The 22139-nt window shown below is 44.7% G+C and overlaps 1 protein-coding gene across 13 annotated transcripts in view; it reads right to left on the reverse strand.

Annotated features, from left to right (window-relative positions):
* Nucleotides 1-22139, reverse strand: part of KDM2B (lysine demethylase 2B) — a 133314-nt gene that overhangs the window by 45466 nt on the left and 65709 nt on the right. For all 13 annotated transcript variants that reach the window (XR_004353130.1, XR_004353129.1, XM_032654197.1 and 10 more), the window contains one exon: nucleotides 14794-14880. Coding sequence is in view for 11 of the 13 variants with exons in the window: in XM_032654197.1 (XP_032510088.1) it covers nucleotides 14794-14880 (87 nt within the window). In the remaining 2 variants the exon portion in view is untranslated. The remainder of the gene's footprint in view (nucleotides 1-14793; nucleotides 14881-22139) is intronic.

A 22139-nucleotide genomic window follows, 5' to 3' on the forward strand; every position in this document is an offset into this window, starting at 1 on the left:
TTGAAATTAACCAAACCAAAGTGATAGTTGAATCACCTCTTAAATGAGCTGCTAACAGTCACTGTGGGGATCTGATGGGCTCTGACTGCACTTGAAAGCCTTTCACTTAGGGACACCTGACTAATGCAAATACACACAGGTTGGTACGGTCAGGAGTAGGGATGGGGGGAACAGACACACACACACTCATACACACTTTGGCTGTTCCCAAGGAACTCTCTTCATTTACATTCTTGCTTTCCTTTAAAAATGGCTCATCTCCAGCAGGCCAATTTGCCTCTAAAAGCCCCCTGGATCTATGAAAATTCACGAGTTTACCATGACACTCAAAATAGAAAAAGTCTGACAAAACTCATCTGTCACCATTTTAAGCAGCCATTATACCAACTCCTTAGTTTGAAAATTGGTATTTAAAGGGAAAGAATTAAGCCTGTGTGCTGCCTTATCAGGAGGAACTGTATTTAAGGGTAGCTCCAATTGATGAGGGAAAGCTCTACAGAAAAAACTTCAAAGCTTCATTTTCTTCTTCTTCTTTTTTTTTTGTCTGTGGGATCTTAGTTCCCCCACCAGGGATTGAACCCGCGCACCCTGCAATAGAAGTGGGGAGTCTTAACCAATGGACCGCCAGGGAAGTCCCAAAGCTTCATTATCATCTCCTGATAAAATTATTCATACAGGAAAGAATGATAACTGGTATTGAAACTGAATGGTAGAGGGAAGCACGGGCACCACATATTCCCTTCCAGATTATGCTCTGGAGGAAAACAGGGATGAACATAACTGAATAATGGGGGAATAATCAGACCACCATCACCTTAATCCACGATATTTAACTTCAATCTAACCAAGCCTTTAGACCTAGTTTCCAATTTACAGAAATTACAAGAGACAGCGAAAAAGCTAAATGACACCACAAGAAAGCAATCAGACAAATGCATAAAGTGAGATATTCTTCAGGACATGGTTCCATCTTCCCTACCAATCAATATCCTGAAAAGGTCAAGATTAAAAGAGAGAATGAAGAACCTGGATTGGATCCTGGTTGGGAAAAAGTAGCTGTAAAAGATAATTTATATGACCCAGCATTAGGAGGAATTGTCAGTTTTGCTAGGTGTTAATAATTTCAGGTATGGAGAAAAATATTCTTCTTTTTCTGAGATGCAAACCTAAGTATTTAGGGGTGGAATTGTCATGATGTCTGTAATTCTCTAAAGAATACTTCAGCATAAAAAATTAAGTTAGTTAAAAAGAAATAACATACCCATTAGGATGGCTATTATCAGAAAACAAACAAAAAAAACAGAAAATAACAATAGCAAGCATGTGGAGAAATTGGAACCCTTGTGTATTATTGATGGGAATATAAATTGATACAGCCGCTGTGGAAAACAGTATGGCAGTTCCTCAAATAATTAAACATATAATTATTCTATGATTCCAGCAATTTCATTTCTGGGTATGTACGCAAAAGAATTGAAAATGAGGACTTGAAAAGAGTTTTATACACCCATGTTCACAGCAGCATTATTTATAATAGCCAAAGGTGGAAGCAACCGAATTGTCCAATGACAGATGAATGGTTAAATAAAATGTGGTGTATACATACAATGGAATACCATTCAGCTTTAAAAAGGAAGGAGAGGGCTTCCTGGTGACGCAGTGGTGGAGAATCTGCCTCCTAATGCAGGGGACACGGGATCGAGCCCTGGTCTGGGAGGATCCCACATGCCGCGGAGCAACTGGGCCCGTGAGCCACAGCTACTGAGCCTGCGCGTCTGGAGCCTGTGCTCCGCAACAAGAGAGGCCACGATAGTGAGAGGCCCATGCACCGCGATGAAGAGTGGCCCCCGCTTGCCACAACTAGAGAAAGCCCTCACACAGAAACGAAGACCCAACACAGCAAAAATAAATAAATTAATTAATAAACTCCTACCCCCCACATCTTCTTAAAAAAAAAAAAAGTAAAAAGGAAGGAGATTCTGGCACAAGCTACAATATGGATGAACCTTGAGGACATTATATTAAGTGAAATAAGCCAGTCACAAAAAGACAAATACTGTATGATCCCACTTACATGAGGTACCTAGAAGAGTCAAATTCACAGAGACAAACAGTAGAATAGAAGTTACCAGGGGCTGGAAAAAGGGGGAATGGGGAGTTAGTGTTTAAGGGATTAAGAGTTCCGGTTTCATATGATGAAAAAGTTCTAGAGACTGATGGTGGTGATGGTTGTACAACAATGTGAATGTACTGAATGGTTAAAATAGTCAATTTTATGTTATATATCTTTCCCCACAATTTAAAAAGATGTGATAAAAGATAAAATTAAAAGATGGACCTAGGCTTCCCTGGTGGCACAGTGGTTGAGAGTCCGCCTGCCGATGCAGGGGACACGGGTTCGTGTCCCGGTCCGGGAAGATCCCACATGCCGCGGAGCGGCTGGACCCGTGAGCCATGGCCACTGAGCCTGTGTGTCCGGAGCACAGGCTCCGCAGCGGGAGAGGCCACAACAGTGAGAGGCCCGCGTACCGGGGGAAAAAAAAAAAAGATGGACCTAAAGATTACCATACTAAGTGAAGTAAGTCAAACAGAAAGACAAATATCACATGATATCACTTATATGTGGAATCTAAAAAATGATACAAGTGAACTTATTTACAAAACAGAAAAAGACTCACAGACATAGAAAACAAACTTATGAAAAAAAAAAAAAAGAAAACAAACTTATGGTTACCAAAGGGGAAAGGAGGGTGGAGAGATAAATTAGGAGTTTGGGATAAGCAGATACAAACTACTATATATAAATAAAAAACAAGGTCCTACTGTATAGCACAGAGAACTATATTCAATATCTTATAATAACCTATAATGGGAAAGAATCTGAAAATTATATAATATTTATATATATAAAACTGAATCCCTTTGCTGCACAACAGAAACTAACACAACACTGTAAATCAACTATACTGCCATTTAAATAAATAAACAAAACAAATAATAAATCAAGAAATGAAAAGAAATCAAAGAAACAACACCCTCCCACAGAAGAATCAATCAATTGGGAACATTCAAATCAACAAGCTTCCTCAGGGCAGTCCCCAACCCAGCCCCTCCTGCCATCTTGTACCATAACACTAACTAGGAGAGAAATGAATCTAAATAACAACAACAAAATCAATCTTATAAGTGAGGCTATCTCTTCACTCCTGCAAGGTGCTTTGCTGTTTAGTCCTTTACATTCATTGGTGGAGAAGTTCAGTGGTTTAGAGCAGGTTTTACTATAGCTTTCACTTCCCACCTACTTTCTTTGCGTATAAAGTTCCCCTTGTCCCAATAAATATACTTCCCCTTCCCACCTTTGTAACAAGAATCAACTTAAATAATGCAAATGTTTCACCTGTGTTCACATAATTGTGCCCCTTTTTTCTCTAGATCACCCAAATTTGGGAAGCAGCAGATTATCTCACAACATCATTTGGTTGCACACATATCCACTGTCCTAACAAAGCCAAATTAGAGAGGCAGGGTAATGAGTGTGGTGGGGAGAACATGACAACTTATTCCCAACGTCAATGATCAAGTATTCTCCTTTAAAATAGGAAATATACAATGGCATTTGACAAAAAGAAAAGTTTGAAGGATAGACCATTGTTCCAGAAATATAACCATGATAATGGCAAGCAATCACTTACAGTGCCTGCTTGGCTTTCTAATTACTGCACCAAAGGCAGGAGCCCTCAATATCTCAACTGCTTTCCAAAAATTTGTCTTTGGCATTATTAACACAGACAGCCGAGCAGGTTATCAGACTAAGAAAGAAATCCTGGGCTGCAGACTTTAATTACAGGTTATTTCAGCTGAACGCTGTCTTAAAGTTCCAATAAAGTGGTTCTAAAATGATACAGATGATGGCTGAAAAATTCCAGGTGAGAGATAAGATCTTTTTAAGTCCAGGAGGATAAAGGGAGATGCCTAAATGTGAGGGACAAAAGGGTCCAGGGAATACCAAGAGCCCTTCTTAGTTCTCTTCTATTTACCGTTCTTTAACAGTTGGTTGTGACTGGGACACACAAATTAAAGTAAGGAGAGAAACTTATTCTCACCAACGAGATGACTCAGAGGCATTTGCAGAGCAGGTGAAAGAGGACAAACAGAATGAACTGATGAATACAACTTCATCTTTTACAAGCTCTGGGGAAGCTTTGCTATCAAGTTCATTCATTCAATAAACATTTTCTGGGAGCAATCTTGCATGACAGGATACAAAAATGGATAAAGAAAAAATTAATAAGATGAGCTCCCGTCTCAAGAAGATAACGGAAGCTTAAGACAGATATGCAACAAAATGCAGAGTAGAATGTGGATGTCCAGCAGAGGGAGAAATGGGGGAAGTCTATCTACCAGTCAGGATCTTGACAGGAAATGGATGGCATCCTGGCACCCTCACACCAGGTCATGGAGGGGAGTTTAACAGAGGCTCAATTTGCAGAGTACAAGTGGGGTTAACGGAAGCCAGCAAGGCATGGTGATGCCTCCCAAGCCTAAGGACAGTGATGAGCCATTACCTCCCTTTGTTACCAGAAATTCAGAGAGAAAAGCTGGAGAAGGAGAAGAAATAGGAGCCGTGGTCCCCAATGGAAGGACCCCATAGGGAGAAAGCTGGGGGAATAAATACCCCAGCCTCTCTCTCCTCCTGTCTTCCCATCTCCTGCCGGTACCTCCCTCCCTAGGCTGAGCCCAACCAAAAGCCAGAGATGCAAGGAACCTCTTTGATGCAGCCCACACAGAAGGCTTGAGGAGGCTGGAGAGGATCTGGAGGCACAGCTAGAAGACATCCAGCTCAGGAGGCTTCCTGGCAGAGAAGGAACTAGGCTGGGCCTCAAGACAGAGAGAATTCGTATGTGGCAAAATAAGATGGGCATTCCCAGAAGGAGAACAGTATAAGCTAAGGCCAAGACTGTCAAGAAGATGAAAAATATGGAGTAATTCAGTTTCCCTGCAATGTAGAGAAGAGAAGCCAGCACGAGATTCTAAGGCAGAGCGACAACTGGGGTCATGGGACCTCAAGGCCAGGGTAAGTATTTGGGAGATGACTTTAAAGAAGATGGAGGGACTTCCCTGGTGGCGCAGCAGTTAAGAATCCGCCTGACAATGCAGGGTACAAGTGTTTGTGCCCTGGTCCAGGAAGATCCCACATGTCGCAGAGCAACTAAGCCCGTGCACCACAACTACTGAGCCCGCGTGCTGCAACTACTGAAGCCCGCGCATCTAGAGCCCGTGCTCCGCAACAAGAGAAGCCACCGCAAAGAGATGCCCACGCACCACAACGAAGAGTAGCCCCCGCTAGCCGCAACTAGAGAAAGCCCGCGCACAGCAATGAAGACCAACCCAGCCAAAAATAAAAATAAATATTTTTTTTTAAAATAAAGAAGATGGAGAGTCACTGAAGGTGTGACAAGTTTACAAGCTGAATTGTGTCTGCCCTAAAATTCACATGATGAAGCCCTACCCCCCCCAAGACCTCGGAACGTGACCATACTTAGACACAGGGTCTTTTTTTTTTTATTTTTGGTTGCATTGGGTCTTCGTTGCTGTGCGCAGGCTTTCTCTAGTTGCGGCGAGCGGGAGCTACTCTTCGGTGCATTGCATGGGCTTCACATTGCAATGGCTTCTCTGGTTGCGGAGCACGGGCTCCAGGCACCTAGGGTTCAGTAGTTGTGGCGCTCAGGCTCAGTAGTTGTGGCGCACGGGCTTAGTTGCTCCACAGCATGTGGGATCTTCCTGGACAAGGGCTCGAACCCGTGTCTCCTGCATTGGCAGGCGGATTTCTAACCACTGCACCACTAGGGAAGCCCCTACACACAGGGTCTTTACAGAGATGATCAAGTCAAAATGACGTCATTAGGGCCCTAATCCAATATGACTGTTGTCCTTATAAAAAGAGGAAATTTGGACACAGGCACATACAGAAGGAAGACAATGCAAAGACACAGGGAGAAGACGGTTAAGACTCTATCTACAAAAAGCCATCAGGGGACTTCCCTGGTGGTGCAGTGGTTAAGAATCTGCCTGCCAACACAGGGGACACGGGTTCGAGCCCTGGTCCAGGAAGATCCCACATGCCACGGAGCAACTAAGCCCATGTGCCACAACTGCTGAGTCCGCGTGCCACAACTACTGAAGCCCACGCACTTAGAGTCCATGTTCCGCAACAAGAGAAGCCACCGCAATGAGAAGCCCTCGCACCACAACGAAGAGTAGCCCCAGCTCACCACAACTAGAGAAATCCTGCGCACAGCAACAAAGACCCAATGCAGCCAAAAATAAATAAATGGATTTATTTTTAAAAAAGCCATCAGGGAAGGTTACTATTCTCTCCTGCCTGGATCTCATGTGTGGTGACTCTACAAACTTCCACTTTCTGGCTTCAGTTCACACCACTAAAAAAGGGGGAGCCCTGATGGGATCCTTGTCATATGGTTCAGACACTAAGGATTTTGGAATCCGAGCTCAAATAACTGGTCAGACCTGGGTCTCAGCTTGTAAGAAACCGTGGCATCCCCTGACCGCCAACAATCTTCTTTCAATGGGATTTTTCTGTTGCTGATGTTGGAGAGAACATTACCCAGAATTGAGCAGACCATCTTTTGTGGGTATTCTTTGATCAGGGGTTTCTGCTGCCTACACTCCTGGGAACCTGCCAGCTTCCAAACTCCACAAATGACTTAGCTGTCACTTCAGGAAGCCCTGGGGATTCCAGACAGGGTCCCAGACTGTTGTCTGCTCCCCTCACTACACCCTCCCCGCTGTCCACTCTCTGCTATCCTGGCCCTGTGGTCCCTGCTGTCGGCCTCCCCCAACCTGTTGAGCATCTCCTGTTCCCGTTCTCCCACCAGCCTCTCATGAGGCCTCTTTCAGCACATTCTAAGACAACAGTTACCCTCCCGCTCACAGGCCTAGGACTTCTCCCTCGGATAGAGTGTGGAGGACCTAAAGGAGAAACACTTTCTTAAACCAGCCCCATCGCAGGAAACGCCAGCTGTGACTACTTCCGCGAAATTAAGCCATTCAGGCCCTTACTTGAGATTCAGTGTTGGTCCCAGCCAATAATAATTTAGGGATAGGAAATGACTCTAAACCAATCACCCCCTTCTGATCCATCTCCTCCTTCAGTGTCTTCTATTTCTGCCTTCTGGGTGAGCAGATTCAGGATTAGTGTTTACTTATAAACCATAATTATGAAAAAGTATAATTGCTATCACTGACTGATAGGCTACTATAGAGGTATTTTACAGAGCCTCTCACAGCAAACTTGAAAGAAAGGCACTATCGGCCCTTTTTACAGATGAATAAACTAAGCCTCAGACTTGCCCATGACCACACAACTAGTAAGTGGCCGAGCCAAGAGTCAATCTCCAGGTGCATCTGACCCCAGAGTTCACCCTAGTTGTGCATGAGAATTACCTGTGAAGCATTTAGAAAGTGCAGATTCCCAGGTCCCACCCACCCCTCCTGAATCAGAGTGTCTCAGTAGGGCCCAGGAAACTGTATTAAAAAAAAAAAACCAGGGGCTTCCCTGGTGGCGCAGTGGTTGAGAGTCCGCCTGCCGATGCAGGGGACACAGGTTCGTGCCCCGGTCCAGGAAGATCCCACATGCCGTGGAGCGGCTGGGCCCGTGAGCCATGGCCACTGAGCCTGTGCGTCCGGAGCCTGTGCTCCGCAACGGGAGATGCCACAACAGTGAGAGGTCCGCGTACCGCAAAAAAAAAAACAAAACCAGAAACGTTCCCCAGGTAAAGCAGATGCCACCATCCTGAGGACTGGTCCTCATTAGGCCACACTGCCTTTCTAGAAAATTAACTGGCCTTGAGGAGGCAACTATAAATGGCAGTCATCCTCCCTCCTCAACTGTACATCATCAGCTTAATTACTCGGGGGAGACAGGAGCTGGGAGCAGGGCAGAGTGGGAACAGGAAGTACATGGGGGCCTCTTTTACAGACTTATGTGACTGTCCTTCAGGGAAAGGCTGCGTGTCACTCCCGGGGGACCCCAGACTTCTCAGGCCTCCCAGATCTGAATGACCAAGTGTGGAGGAAGGGGAAGAGAAACAAAGCAGAACTGAGGGTGACACAGACATCAGGTGTGTGTGTGTGACTTCCTCCTGTGGTTCCTGTGACGTCCCCGTGAGGGAGCTGATCCACTAACTGCTGAAGAGGGCTGTCCCCACGTCCCCGTCAGGGTTCTTACTGGTATACTCTCCAGGCTCTCTGCTCTTCCACTCAGGAAAAACTGCCAATAATTGAAATTCAAGAGGCAGCCTGGTTTGGCCACTAGAGATTAAGAAGCAAATGCATCAAAAAAAAAAAAAAAAAAAAAGAAGCAAATGCATCAACATGCTCGCTTTCCAGGAAAGCTTCATCTCACCTCCTTCCTCGGTTTCCTTCTCTGGGAACCAACCCACAAGCTGGCTGAGTACAAGCGTCTGGCTGGTGGGCAGAAGGTCAACTTGCTAATAAGGCTGAGGTCAGAAGTCGGGCCTCAAAGAAGTTCAGTTCCCTCAGCTTGGTTCTAAGGTCACAGACAGGCCCCCAAATCCTACCACTTGGTCATACAAGGAAGTGGCCAGAGTACAGATGGATCAAAACAAATCCATCACTACTGGGGAAAACGGCCAAGCAGGGGAACTGTGACAGAGGGTGATTCAGTAGCATCTTTGATTTGAAAGACACCACATCAGAAATGACCTCACGGCACCTGATCAGTTCCAGAAAGGGACTTTCTTCTCCGGGAGGCAAGGTGAGAGATCAAAGCATTTCTTGCTAATCATCATTTAGCAATAATTACTTAAGTAACCTGAGCCAGACCCAGTACCGATCCCGACTTTGCATCCTGACAGCCTCAATGAGCACCCTTGATCTTTCAACCCAACCTGCATCAAATTGGGAGGAAGCCGACTGCAAACCTGGGAATCAAGAGACCCCGGGCGGCCCAGGCAGTCAGTCGTTTACTTACTTCTTCCCTTCCTGTTAACTTTTTAACCCCACCAGCCAGGAAATGCATAAATATAGCAGCCAGCCTCCCCTCCCCCTGCCCTCCACCACGTTTCATTGAGTTCCTCAGGCACAGGGACAAATCTGGGGATGAACACCTTAGATTCACAAGCTGTGTGGCCCCAGGCTTACCAGCCTACCTCTCTGAGTCCCCAGTTTCAGCTGCATCATGAAGACAATCCTAACCCCCTCCCAGCCTCGATGTAAGAATTAAATAAAATCTAAAAACTGTTGCATACATTTAGAAGGAATACCCAGGGGGGTTTTGGTTATACTGGCAATAATTTATTTCTAGAGCTGAGTCGGGGCAGGGGAGAGTCACGGTATTCATTATTATGTTATTTATTCCTTTTTGTATAATTTATAATACATGTTATGGGCTTAAATTGTGTCCTCCCAAAATCCGTATGTTGAAGTCTGAACCCCCAGCACCTCAGAATGTAACTGTATTTGGAGATAGGTCTTTAATGAGGTAACTAAGTTAAAATGGGGTCGTTAGGGTGAGCCCAAATTCAGTATGACTGGTGTCCTTATAAGAAGAGGAGATTAGGACACACACAAAGGGAAGACCATGTGAAGACACAGAGACAACAGCCATCTACAAGCCAAGGAAAGAGTCCTCAGAAGAAACACATCGTGCCGGGCTTCCCTGGTGGCACAGTGGTTAAGAATCTGCCTGCCAATTCAGGGGACATGGGTTCGAGCTCTGGTCCGGGAAGACCCCACATGCCGCAGAGCAACTAAGCCCATGTACCACAACTACGGAGCCTGAGCTCTAGAGCCCACGTGCCACAACTACTGAGCCCACGTGCCACAACTACTGAGCCCACGTGCCACAACTACTGAAGCCCATGTGCCTAGAGACCGTGCTCCTCGACAAGAGAAGCCACCACAATGAGAAGCCTGCACACCGCAACGAAGAGTAGCCTCCACTCGCCACAACTAGAGAAAGCCCGTGCACAGCAACGAAGACCCAACACAGCCATAAATAAATAAATAAATAATTTTTTTAAAAAAAGACTCTTCAGCTCTATGAAAGAAAGAAACAAAGAAAGAAGGAAGGAAGGAAGGAAGGACGGAAGGAAGGAAGGAAAGAAAGAAAGAAAGAAAGAAAGAAAGAAAGAAAGAAAGAAATACATCCTGCCAACTAACACCGTGATCTCAGACTTTTGGAAAGAAAGAAAGAAAGAAATACATCCTGCCAACTAACACCGTGATCTCAGACTTTTGGAAAGAAAGAAAGGGAAGGAAGGGAAGGAAGGGAAGGAAGGGAAGGAAGGGAAGGAAGGGAAGGAAGGGAAGGAAGGGAAGGAAGGGAGGGAGGGAGGGAGGGAGGGAGGGAGGGAGGGAGGAAGGAAGGAAGGAAGGAGGGAAGGAAGAAAGAAATACATCCTGCCAACTAACACCGTGATCTCAGACTTTTGGCCTCCAGACCAATGAGAAAATTAATATTCTGTCATTTAAGCCACTCAGTCTGAGGTACTTTGTCACAGCGGCCCTTGCAAACTCATACAATAAACTTCAAATAATTTATAGAAAGCTAACTAAATTAAAAAGAAAACGATTGTGCTTGCATGGCTCTAATCAAAAAGACAGATAGGGCTTCCCTGGTGGCGCAGTGGTTGAGAATCTGCCTGCTAATGCAGGAGACACAAGTTCGAGCCCTGGTCTAGGAGGATTCCGCATGCCCCGGAGCGGCTGGGCCCGTGAGCCACAAGTACTGAGCCTGCACGTCTGGAGCCTGTGCTCCCCAGAGAGAGAGGCCGCGATAGTGAAGAGTAGCCCCCACTTGCCAAAACTGGAGAAAGCCCTCGCACAGAAACGAAGACCCAACACAGCAAAAATAAATTAATTAGTAATTTAAAAAAAAAGAATAAGGTATTTGAATGCAGAGAATGTGCTTTTGAAAAAAAAAAAGACAGATAATAGGTGTTGGCAAAGATGTGGAGAAGTCTGGAACTCTTATAATTGCTGGGAGAAATAGAAAATGCTGCAGTCACTTTGAGAAACAGGCAGTTCCTCAAAAACTTCAATGTAGAGTTACCATCTGACTAGTCAATTCTATGCCTAGGTTTCTACCCCAGAGAAATGAAAACATATGTTCACATAAAAACCTGTACATGAATGTTCACAGCATCATCAATCACAATAGCCAAAAGGTAGAAACAGCCCAAATGCCCGACAGATGAATGATGAAACAGACTGTGGTGCATCCATACAGTGGAATATTATTCAACCCTATAAAGGCATGAAATACTGAATGATATATAACTTGGATGAACCTTGAAAACGTTCTTCTAAGTGAAAAAAGTCAGTCACAAAAGGCCACATACTGTACAATTCTATTTATATGAAATGTCCAGAATAGGCAAATCCATGGAGACAAAGTTTCCAGCAGCTGGGGGAGGCGCGGCTTGGGGGAGTGGGAACTGACCGCTAATGGGGCTTCTTTTAAGGGGGTATGAAAACGTTCCAAAATTAGACTGTGGTGTTGGTTGCACAACTCTAAATATTTTCAACATACTAAAAACATTTCATTGTACACTTTAAGTGGGAGAACTGTAAGGTATGTGAGTTCTATTTGTTTCATTATAAGGTGTTTAAAAAAAAGCCTGGCACCCCACAAGCACTGTTAAACGTCAAAGGCTCTTACTTCTCCCTCCCCCACTCTTTCCCAACCAGCCTAAGGGCTCCAATTTCTCCCACCAGTGTTGACACCATCCACGCCCAACTTACATACAGACCAGTGCTTATAAACCAGTCCTCCAAGGGAATCTTAAATAAGGGCTACTCCCACCAGAAGCCAGCTTCCTGTTTCCAGGCCTTGGGAAGAGAAGGGGCAGAGCTTTCTTTTTTTAAAAAAAATGCCTAGAAGCTCCTGAGGAGTGGGCTAAGTGACTCCAGACAGGGCACATTTATGGTCCCGAAGTGATTTCCCCCAGAGGCTGGTTTGGACCCCTCCATTAATTCTGAGACTACAGTGAGTAGTGGCAAGTGTGTTTCTTTCAAAGCCCATGCTCTCAGATGTAGAGAACAAACGTATGGACACCAAGTGGGGAAAGTGGCAGGGGGAAGGGTAGGGGGATGAACTGGGACACTGGGATTGACATGTATATACTAATATGTATAAAATGGATAACTAAGAAGAACCTGCTGTATAAAAAAATAACTAAAATTAAAAAAAAAAAAAAAAAAAGCCAAGCCCATGCCCTCTATAAACCCTAATCCGTCCTGTGGAGCAATTCCTCAGCTAGGAGGGAAGCAGGCGGTAGGTAGCAAGGCAAAGCCACCATTTCCTCTGCAGGTTCAAAGCAGCCATGGGACCTGGCTGGGCTATTTCAAGTGGCTGTGTCTGCAAGCACAGTCTGTGGTCTAATAAATGACATTTATATTTATGGCCCATGTAGGGGAAAGTCAACTCTAGAACCCCACTCAACATCCACAGATTGGGGAGCTAAAGGCAGATGTGCAGGCAACTCCTTTTCATTCCTATGGCCACCTCAGTTCCCACTAAGCTTCAAAGAGAATTAGAATTCAATACCCACAAGTACTTTCCCCATTAACAATCCCACATTTAGGAATATACCCTAATGGGAGTTCCCTGGCGGTCCAGTGGTTAGGACTCGGTGCTGTCACTGCCGTGGCCCCAGGTTCAATCCCTTGTCAGAGAACTAAGATCCCACAAGCCGCACAGCGTGGCCAAGAAAAAGAATATACCCTAAGAAGATAATCAAACAAAAGTGAAATGAATAACCCAGAACACCACTGTCCTATAGAAATATAATGTGAGCCACATATGTACTTTAAAATTTTTTTGAAGCCACATTTTACTAGGTAAAAAGAAACAGGTGAAGTGAATATTAATAATCCATTTTGTTAAATATATCCAAAATTTTATCATTTCAACTAGGGTTGCCAGATTTAGCAAATAAAAATACAGCACGCCCCATTACATTTCAGATAAATAACAAAAACTCTTTTTAGCATAAGTATATCACGTGCACTATATGGGATATACTTATAGTAAAAAAAGGTATCTGCTGTTTATCTGAAATTCAAATTAATTAATAAATTTATTTATTATTTATTTGTTTTATGCCTGTGTTGGGTCTTTGTTGCCGCGCGGGGGCTTTCTCTAGTTGCAGTGAGCAGGGGCTACTCTTCGTTGCAGTGCGCAGACTTCTCACTGTCGTGGCTTCTCTTGTTGCGGAGCACAGGCTCTAGGCGAACGGGCTTCAGTAGTTGTGGCACGCGGGTTCAGCAGTTGTGGCTCGTGGGCTCCAGAGCACAGGCTCCGTAGTTGTGGCACATGGGCTTAGTTGCTCCGCGGCATGTGGGATCTTCCAGGACCAGGGCTCAAACCGTGTCCCCTGCATTGGCAGGCGGATTCTTAACCACTGCAAGACCAGGGAAGCCCTGAAATTCAAATTTAAATGGGCTTCCTTTTCAAATCTGGCAACCCTAATTTCAACAGGCAATCAATATAAAAAATAAATTAAATTGGTATTGTGCACTGTTCTTTTTTGTGCTAAGTCTTTGAAATCTATTGTGTATATTATACTGACAGCACCTCTCAATTTGGGCTTGCCTTATTTCAAGCGCTCAATAGCAACATATGACTAGTGGCTACCCTTTTGGACAGTAGAGATCTAGAAAGTTCCTCTCAGTGTTTTTTATAACAGTAAAAAAAAATCAGAAATTAGCAAAATACCCATCAACAGGAAGGCTGCTTAGGTTACAACTGACATTTAGAGCACTTACCATGAATCAGCCCTTGTCCTACAGACTCTGCAGGCATTGTCTTGTTTAGTCCTCACAATGATCATTTGAAGTACGTACTGGTATAACCCCTTCTTACAAATGAGGAAAGTAAGGTTCCGGGAGCTTATATAACTTGGTCAAGAAAGTGGTGCAGCCGAGGTAGGGCACTGGTTGAAAGTTTGGTCTCTGCCATTAGACTGATCTTTGCATCCTTGGCTCTGCCAAGTAACCTAACAAGTAACTTCATCTTTTTAAGCCTCAGTTTCCTCATCTGTAAAACAAATCACAAGTGTCTATCCCACAGGATTGCTGGAGTCTAAATAAGACAGGGGATGCAGAGGACTAGGCAAGGCAACCTGCCCCTGGTAAGTTCTCAGTGATGTCACTACTATTCTTCCCAGCATCTTTGTCCTTTCCTGTTTGATCAAATTTTTCATGGTGAGCACCAACCCTGTTTTCTTTTTTTGGCCACACTGCAAGGCATGTGGGATCTTAGTTCCCCTACCAGGGATCGAACCCGTGCCCCCTGCAGTGGAAGCGTGGAGTCCTAACCACTGGACCGTCAGGGAATTCCCCAGCATCAACCCATTTAGAAAGAGAAAAAAACTACTTTCAGAAGAGGAGAAAACAAAACAAAAAAAAAGAAGAAGAGGAGAAAACAGCCCAAAAAGCAGCTAGAGGTCAAGGGAAGGAAGGAAATATAGAAGAAAGGAGGGGAGGAAAGGAAGAAAGGTGAGGCATCACTTCCCCAGTTTTCTGAGTGACCACCAGGGGGCAGTGCCTGCAGTTTCCACAGCTAGGGAAAATGATCCGTTTTAAAAAAAAAAAAGTTGCAATGAACAACTCATCAACACCATTCATCTTAAATGGGGTGCCCTCTCCCAGGAATTCCCCCTGAAAGGCTGCCAACATTCATCTTACAGGAGATGTGAAAAAGCAGTGGATTTATGGTCTCCCAGCTGTGGGCGATCTGTGTCTCACCTTTGGAGTCTTCTTTGGCCAAGTGACTACGGGAACCCCAGTGATGGCCAGACTGGGGTCGTCATCCGCGTGCTCCTTCAGGACATTCTGTGGTGAAACAAAGCAGCCATATTAGCCTAGGGTAGAGGGGATGTCTCTGAAGGGGGCTGGAGGCTGCACCTTACCCAGCAGAACTCTCTGCAGAGTCACTGCCTGTCCCCCCAACTCCACCAATACCCACACACTCAATAGAAACCAAGCAGCCAGGCTTCCCCAGCATCCACAAAACACAGAACATCCCCTCCTCCAAAAAAATTTTTAAAAGCAAATCACATACCTCCCTACGACTTGCATGAATGTATCACTCACTGATCATACTTTTGACACCAAACGTTTGTCCAGAGCTCCAGGGACTCTCATGGACCCAACCTCATTTAATCCTTACCAAGTCCTCTGGGAGGGGGCTGGGCAGTGAGTGACCCAACTGATCCTCTAATGTACACAATTCAGCTACGTACTCAGAGAAACAAAAGCAACCACGAGGTCTCACCCATGAGCCCTGCCTCTGGTTTTCCATCAGTCGGCAAGCCATGTGTATTCTCATCCTGGTGTGTAAAGACATGTCATTGTTTTTTGCATCAAGGGCCCTAAACATGAGTAGATACTCAGTCTGGTCTGACCAAGCTTGGAGTCTGCTAGCCACGTGCTGGCAGAAAAATGGGCTGTGATGGACATACTGCCAGACTGTGTGAGGGTCTCTCACACAGGCACTTTGTGTTCACTCCTTTGTGGGCGGTGAGGTTTTTCAGGGTAATCCTGACTCTACCAGATCTGGGCCTGGTGTGCTGCTAACTTTAGAATCTCATCAAGGTGTAAGATGTCACTCCACTGAATCATCCCTAACTTATTGGTGAGGCAACCAAGGTTCAGAAATGCTCAAAGGACTTTGATGCCGCCCCAGACCAGGAGGACAGAGCCCCCGAACCCTGCTCTCTGGCACCAGACTACCTGCCCCATGACCATGTCACACGTGGGTTTTTTGGCTGCATCCACAGCATGCCATAAAAAGGTGTTTAGGGATGGACACAGATGTGTCACTGGCCTACCTCAACCATTAATTTTTGGATTGTACAAAACATTCCTGCAGAGACATTTAAGAAGGGTAAGCTGCACAGCGGCACTTAACAGGAAGAGCAGAAGAGCTCAGAAGATAAATGTAAGTGAAGATGATTTCAACTCACTTTCCCAAATCTTCACCAGAAAGAATCTAACTCACTTCTAACTTATCTACTTATTTTCCTACTTTTTTTTTTTCCTACTTTTATGTTCATCATTTGGTTGCCCGATTTTTCAAAATGTTGGGACTTCCCTGGCGGTCCAGTGGTTAAGACTCCACACTTCCACTGCAGGTGGCACGGGCTTGATCCCTGGTCAGGGAACTAAGATCCCACAAGCTGTGCGGCGGCAAAAAAATAAATAAATAAGTAAAAATAAAAAGTAAAATAAATAATTTTTTTAAATAAAAAAATAAAAATTTTTAAAACGTGCCTATTACCTCAAACCCACCTGAACAACTCCTTCCTCTCCCCACAGAAGAGGGCCAACAACACCGTGGTCAAGAGTTTGGCCTCTGGGGGTGCCTGGGTTCAATTCTCAGCACGTACAACCTTCTCCAAGTCCCAGAGTCAACGTCAATGATTTATAAATGCTATCTATAAAATGTCTTGGTTCACTGCTATATCCCCAGCTTCCCACAATGACTAACCTACAGTAAGTCTCCAGTAAATAACTTAAATAAATAAATAAATAAAGCCACAAATCCCCGAAAAGGGACTCTACAAAATGCCTAACCCGTACACCTTAAATCTGTCAAGGGAGACAAAAACAAGCAAACTCTGAGAAACTATCGCAGACAAAAGGAGGAAGAAAGGACATTAGGCAAAAATTGAGGAAATGTGAATAAACGATAGCCTTTAGTTAACAATAATGTATCAGTATTGGTTCATTAGAAGTAACAAATGCAGGGCCTTCCCTGATGGTGCAGTGGTTAAGAATCCGCCTGCCAATGCAGGAGACACGGGTTCGAGCCCTGGTCTGGGAAGATCCCACATGCCACAGAGCAACAAAGCCCGTGTGCCACAACTACTGAGCCTGCACTCTAGAGCCCGCGAGCCACAACTACTGAGCTCTCATGCCACAACTACTGAAGCTTGCGTACTGGAGCCCATGCTCCGCAGTAAGAGAAGCCACCGCAATGAGAAGCCTGCGCACCACAACGAAGAGTAGCTCCCGCTCACCACAACTAGATAAAGCCCGTGCAGAGCAACGAAGACCCAATGCAGCGAAAAATAAATAAATAAATAAATAAATAAATAAATAAATAAATAAATAAATATATATATATATATAAAGTAATAAATGCAGGCTATTATCATAGGATGTTAATAACAAGGGAAACTGAGTGTGGGGGTTATGTGGAAACTCTGTACTATCTGCAGAATTTTTCTGAAAATTTAAAACTGTTTTAAAACATAAAGTCTATTAATAAAAAATCATTTTTAAAATGCCTATCAGACAGTAGAAACAGCTACAATAAAGGAAAACAGGATTGTTACGTTGCCAATTTTTCTAACACCTATGCAGCATATTTTAAAAGAAATACAAGGCTTCCCTGGTGGCGCAGTGGTTGAGAGCCGCCTGCTGATGCAGGGGACGCGGGTTCGTGCCCCGGTCTGGGAAGATCCCACGTGCCGCGGAGCGGCTGGGCCCGTGAGCCATGGCCGCTGAGCCTGCGCGTCCAGAGCCTATGCTCCACAACGAGAGAGGCCACAACAGTGAGAGGTCCGCGTACCGCAAAAAAAAAAAAAAAAAGAAATACAACAGAAAGGAAACAAGTATACAGACACAATGCAACTCAGGTGTGGAATTCACATGGAGTGTATGAGGCAACCAAAGGCTGGGAGCATTGGCAGCGATCGCTCCCTGGATCGTGCCTGGAGGAAGGAGTATTTCATCACTGACATTGTTTAGAATTGCCAGTTCCTGATGATGACAAAATCAAACCAACTTTTTATCAGCTTTGTTCTTTCATTATTGTTTTCACATGCACTGCGGACATTGTACCTCTCACAACTTGCACTTGAGTGGGTCATTCCCACAGCCCTCTACCCACCTGGTCACCACTCGGGGTAGGTGAGACTAGCCAGGTGAGGGGTAACTGTCAACGTCAGGAGGAGAGCAGGCACCACATGTTCTGCTGAACGTATGAGAGTAAGAAGTACTGAATGCTTGCTTTGTGGCCGGTACCGTACTAAATATTTCATATCTACGCTCTCACCCAATCCTCCTGACCACCCTGTGGGATGAACTATCATCATTTCCACAGTGCAGGTGAGAAAAGCAGGGCTTAAGGGATGAAGAGAATTGTCCAAGACTACTCAGCCAGTAAGGGGTGAAGACTCTTTAACGACTGCATCATTCGGCCCATCTCTGAAAAAGGGAAGGGAGCCGTGTTCATATCAACACTGTTCACAGCAGCAAAAGAGGGCACTTCCCTGGCGGTTCAGCAGTTAAGACTTCACCTTCCAGTGCAGGGGGTGTGGGTTCGATTCCTGGTCAAGGAGCTAAGATCCCGCATGCCCCATGGCCAAAAGACCAAAACATAAAACAGAAGCAATAATGTAACAAATTCAATAGAGACGTTAAAAATGGTCCACATCAAAAAAAATTAAAAGAAAAACAAAAACCAGCTAAACAGTAGAAACAACTCAAGTGTCCACCAATGGATGAATGGATAAATAATATGTATAATATACATACCATGGAATATTATTTAGCCTGAAAAAGGAAGGAAATTCTGTCACATGCTATAACGTGGATAAACCTAGAGGACATTACGCTCAGTGAAATAAGCCTGACACAAAAGGACAAGTACCACATGATTCCACTTATATGAGGTCCCTAAAGCAGTATATTCATACAAGAGGAAAGTAGAAGGGTGCCTGCTGGGCTGGAGGAGGCGAGAAATGGGGAGTTATTATTTAATGGATATAGAGGGGCTTTTCTTGTTTGTTTTATTTTTTTATTTTATTTTTTTCTGGATACAGAGTTTTCATTTGGGAAGATGAAAAAGTTCTGGAGATGGATGGTGATGGTTGTACAACAATGTAAATGTACTTAATGCCACTGAACTGAACACTTAAAGGTGGTTAAAATGATAAATTTCATGTTATGTATATCTTACCACAATTTTTAAAAAGGGGAGAAAGGAGTGGGGCAAGGCAGTCCCTCCCTAAGGAATGGATTCAGAGGTTCCAGAAAGTACAGATTGGGGACATACTATCTCACTAGTTAAACTTCTGCTGTTTTGCCTGGGACAACACTAGTTCTAGACTCAGAAGATCTGGGTTCAGGTTCTACAACTTACAACCTGCGTCACCTTGGGTAAGCCACAGCTTCCTATTGTGTGTCCTCGGAGTAGAACAGTGACATCTACACCTTGAATGTAGGCTATGAAGCTGGATGTGATTTTATTACCATTCTTAGGAACATTTGTTGAGTGCTTGCTCTAGACATTAAAATAATCCTATCTGTGGGGTAGGGCTGATTCTCCCCATTTCACAAAAGCAGAAACTAAAATTCAGAGAGGTTCAGTGATATAGTTCAAGGTCACACAGCTGAGAGGTGGGTGAAAACTGGCATTGACCTGGTCCATCTGACAACAAACCTAACCAGTAACACTGGGTGATAAAGCCTCAGGAAACCATGTTAGCAACGTCTCCAACTGATCCCTACCCCATTATTAAAAAGACACCTAGGAGACTTCCCAGGTGGTCCAGTGGTAAAGAATTCGCCTTCCTTGGGCTCCCCTGGTGGCGCAGTGGTTAAGAATCCGCCTGCCAGTGCAGGGGACACCGTCCGAGCCCTGGTCCAGGAAGATCCCACATGCCACGGAGCAACTAAGCCCACGCACCAGAACTACTGAGCCTGCGCTCTAGAGCCCGTGAGCCACAACTACTGAGCCCGTGTGCCACAAGTACTGAAGCCCGAGTGCCTAGAGCCCGTGCTCTGCAACAAGAGAAGCCACCACAATGAGAAGACCGCGCACCGCAACAAAGAGTAGCCCCCGTTCACTGCAACTAGAGAAAGCCCCCACGCCCAGCAAAGCCCCAACACAACCAAAAATAAATAAATAAAATAAATTTATTTAAAAAAAAAAAAGAATCTGGCTTCCAGTGCAGGGGACGCAGGTTCGATCCCTGGTCAGGGAACTAAGATCTCACATGCCGCGGGGCGACTAAGCCCGCGTGCCTCAACTAGAGAGCCTGCGTGCCCAACTACAGAGCCCATGTGCTCTGGAACCCGCGCGTCACAACTAGAGAGAAGCCCGCGTGCTGCAACGAAGAGCCCGCGCCACAACAAAGAGCCCACTTGCCGAAACTAAGACCCGATGCAGCCAAAAATAATAAATAAATAATTTTTTTAAAAAAAAGACAGCCAAGAGACAATCTGGGCTCATATTTACCATTCGACTCACAAATACAGAAGTGAATCATCCCCACCTATTCCTTGCAAAACAGACAGAGGGACTAACTAACACCATTCAGCCACTAACACCTTTATAAAGCCTTTCTGAAACATCCCCCCCCATCACAGAAGAGGCTCGTGTGACCAAAGTGGGCCTGCACAGGAATGAAATTTTGTTGACATTTCATGGTTCTTAATAACCCATATGAATTTCACACCCTCCTCCACAATACATCAGGGTTTGTTTTCTTCTAAAAATAATGTTTCCTGCCCCCGATACACACCAATCATTAAGAAAAAAGCTTTTCAGGAAGATGCTCCATGTCTAGCCAAAGCTATATACATATATCTTACCCTATGGTTGGGGGGCAGAGGACTTCCACAGGATTTTCTGCCCCCTTATCCCAATCTCAAACTCTATGCTGGGGGGTAACAAACTCAAATGCCTCCAGGAACCAAGCAGGGAAAGTTAAAAATATAAATGGAACGATAGACAGTAGTGCAGCATAGGGCAAACTAGAGACCACATGCCCAGTTTAAAGATGGCAAATGCTTCTCAATTTCAACTTATTAACCTCCTGTGGAAATGAACCCTACCAGATCTCTGGTTTTTCAGAAGAAATCAAAGATCCAGAGTTTTATTTAAAATCTCTCCAATTTCAGGACTTCCCTGGTGGTCCAGTGGTTAAGACTTCACCTTCCAATGCAGGAAGTGCCAGTTCGATCCCTGGTCGGGGAGCTAAGATCCCACATGCCACGCAGGCAAAACACCAAAACATAAAAAAAAAAAAAAACAGAAGCAATATTGTAACAAATTCAATAAAGACTTTAAAAATGGTCCACATCAAAAAAAAAATCTTAAAAATAAAATAAAACAAAATCTCTCCAATTTCAAATGTTGGCAACTGACTGAAAATTTCAAAAAAAACACTGTGAGCCACATATATCTGTGGGCTGGCCTGGGCCATGGGTGACCAGTTTACAAACACTGCTCTGCATGTGACTGAAAATAATGCCCACTTGCCTTGGTTTGCTTTGAGTTTCCTTCTGAATTGTCTCAAGATTTCCTGTCATTTCAGTATCAGAGCTGGTGTCAGTAACTCACAAGCATTGAAGTAAGGCCTCTTTAGAGGACTGGCTGGTTAAAAAAGCTATTACTGGGGACTTCCCTGGTGGTGCAGTGGTTAAGAATCCGCCTGCCAATGCAGGGGACACGGGTTTCAAGCCCTGATCTGGGAAGATCCCACGTGCCGCGGAGCAACTAAGCCCGTGCACCACAACTACTGAAGCCCGCGTGCCTAGAGCCTGTGCTCCGCAACAAGAGAAGCCACCGCAATAAAAAGCCTGTGTGCGGCAACGAAGACCCAACACAGCCAAAATAAATTAATTTTTTAAAAAACCCTTAAAAAATCTATTACTGAAGGCATAAGTATTATTAATAATTAATACATAATGATAAATAATAATTAAAATTAATAAAGAGACCTCGCCAAGTACCCTTGAGTCTCAGAGCTCATACACACACTTCCTGAAGGAAGCAGAGTTCCTCTCCATGTGTGGCTGTCAGTGGCCACCAGGGGGCACTCTGGTCTCTGGCCCACAGGGAAGTATTTTTCGTCTGTATGTGACAGGCTGCAGGAAGAGGAGATTATTTTAATTGGAGATTTTCTCTCTGAGAAATAAATTGTGCTAAAGGGAGGGAATCTTGTCACTGTCTTCCCTGGGCTCTGCTAGCATTTATACACTCCCTGGGGCTCTTGGAAGCAGAGACTAGGAAGCCTGGGTGCCTGTAACAGCCCAGCACTCTGGGTTATACCATACAACCCTTCTGAGTAGGAATG

This window comes from Phocoena sinus, chromosome 14 (genome assembly GCF_008692025.1).
Source record: "Phocoena sinus isolate mPhoSin1 chromosome 14, mPhoSin1.pri, whole genome shotgun sequence".
NCBI lineage: Eukaryota > Metazoa > Chordata > Mammalia > Artiodactyla > Phocoenidae > Phocoena > Phocoena sinus.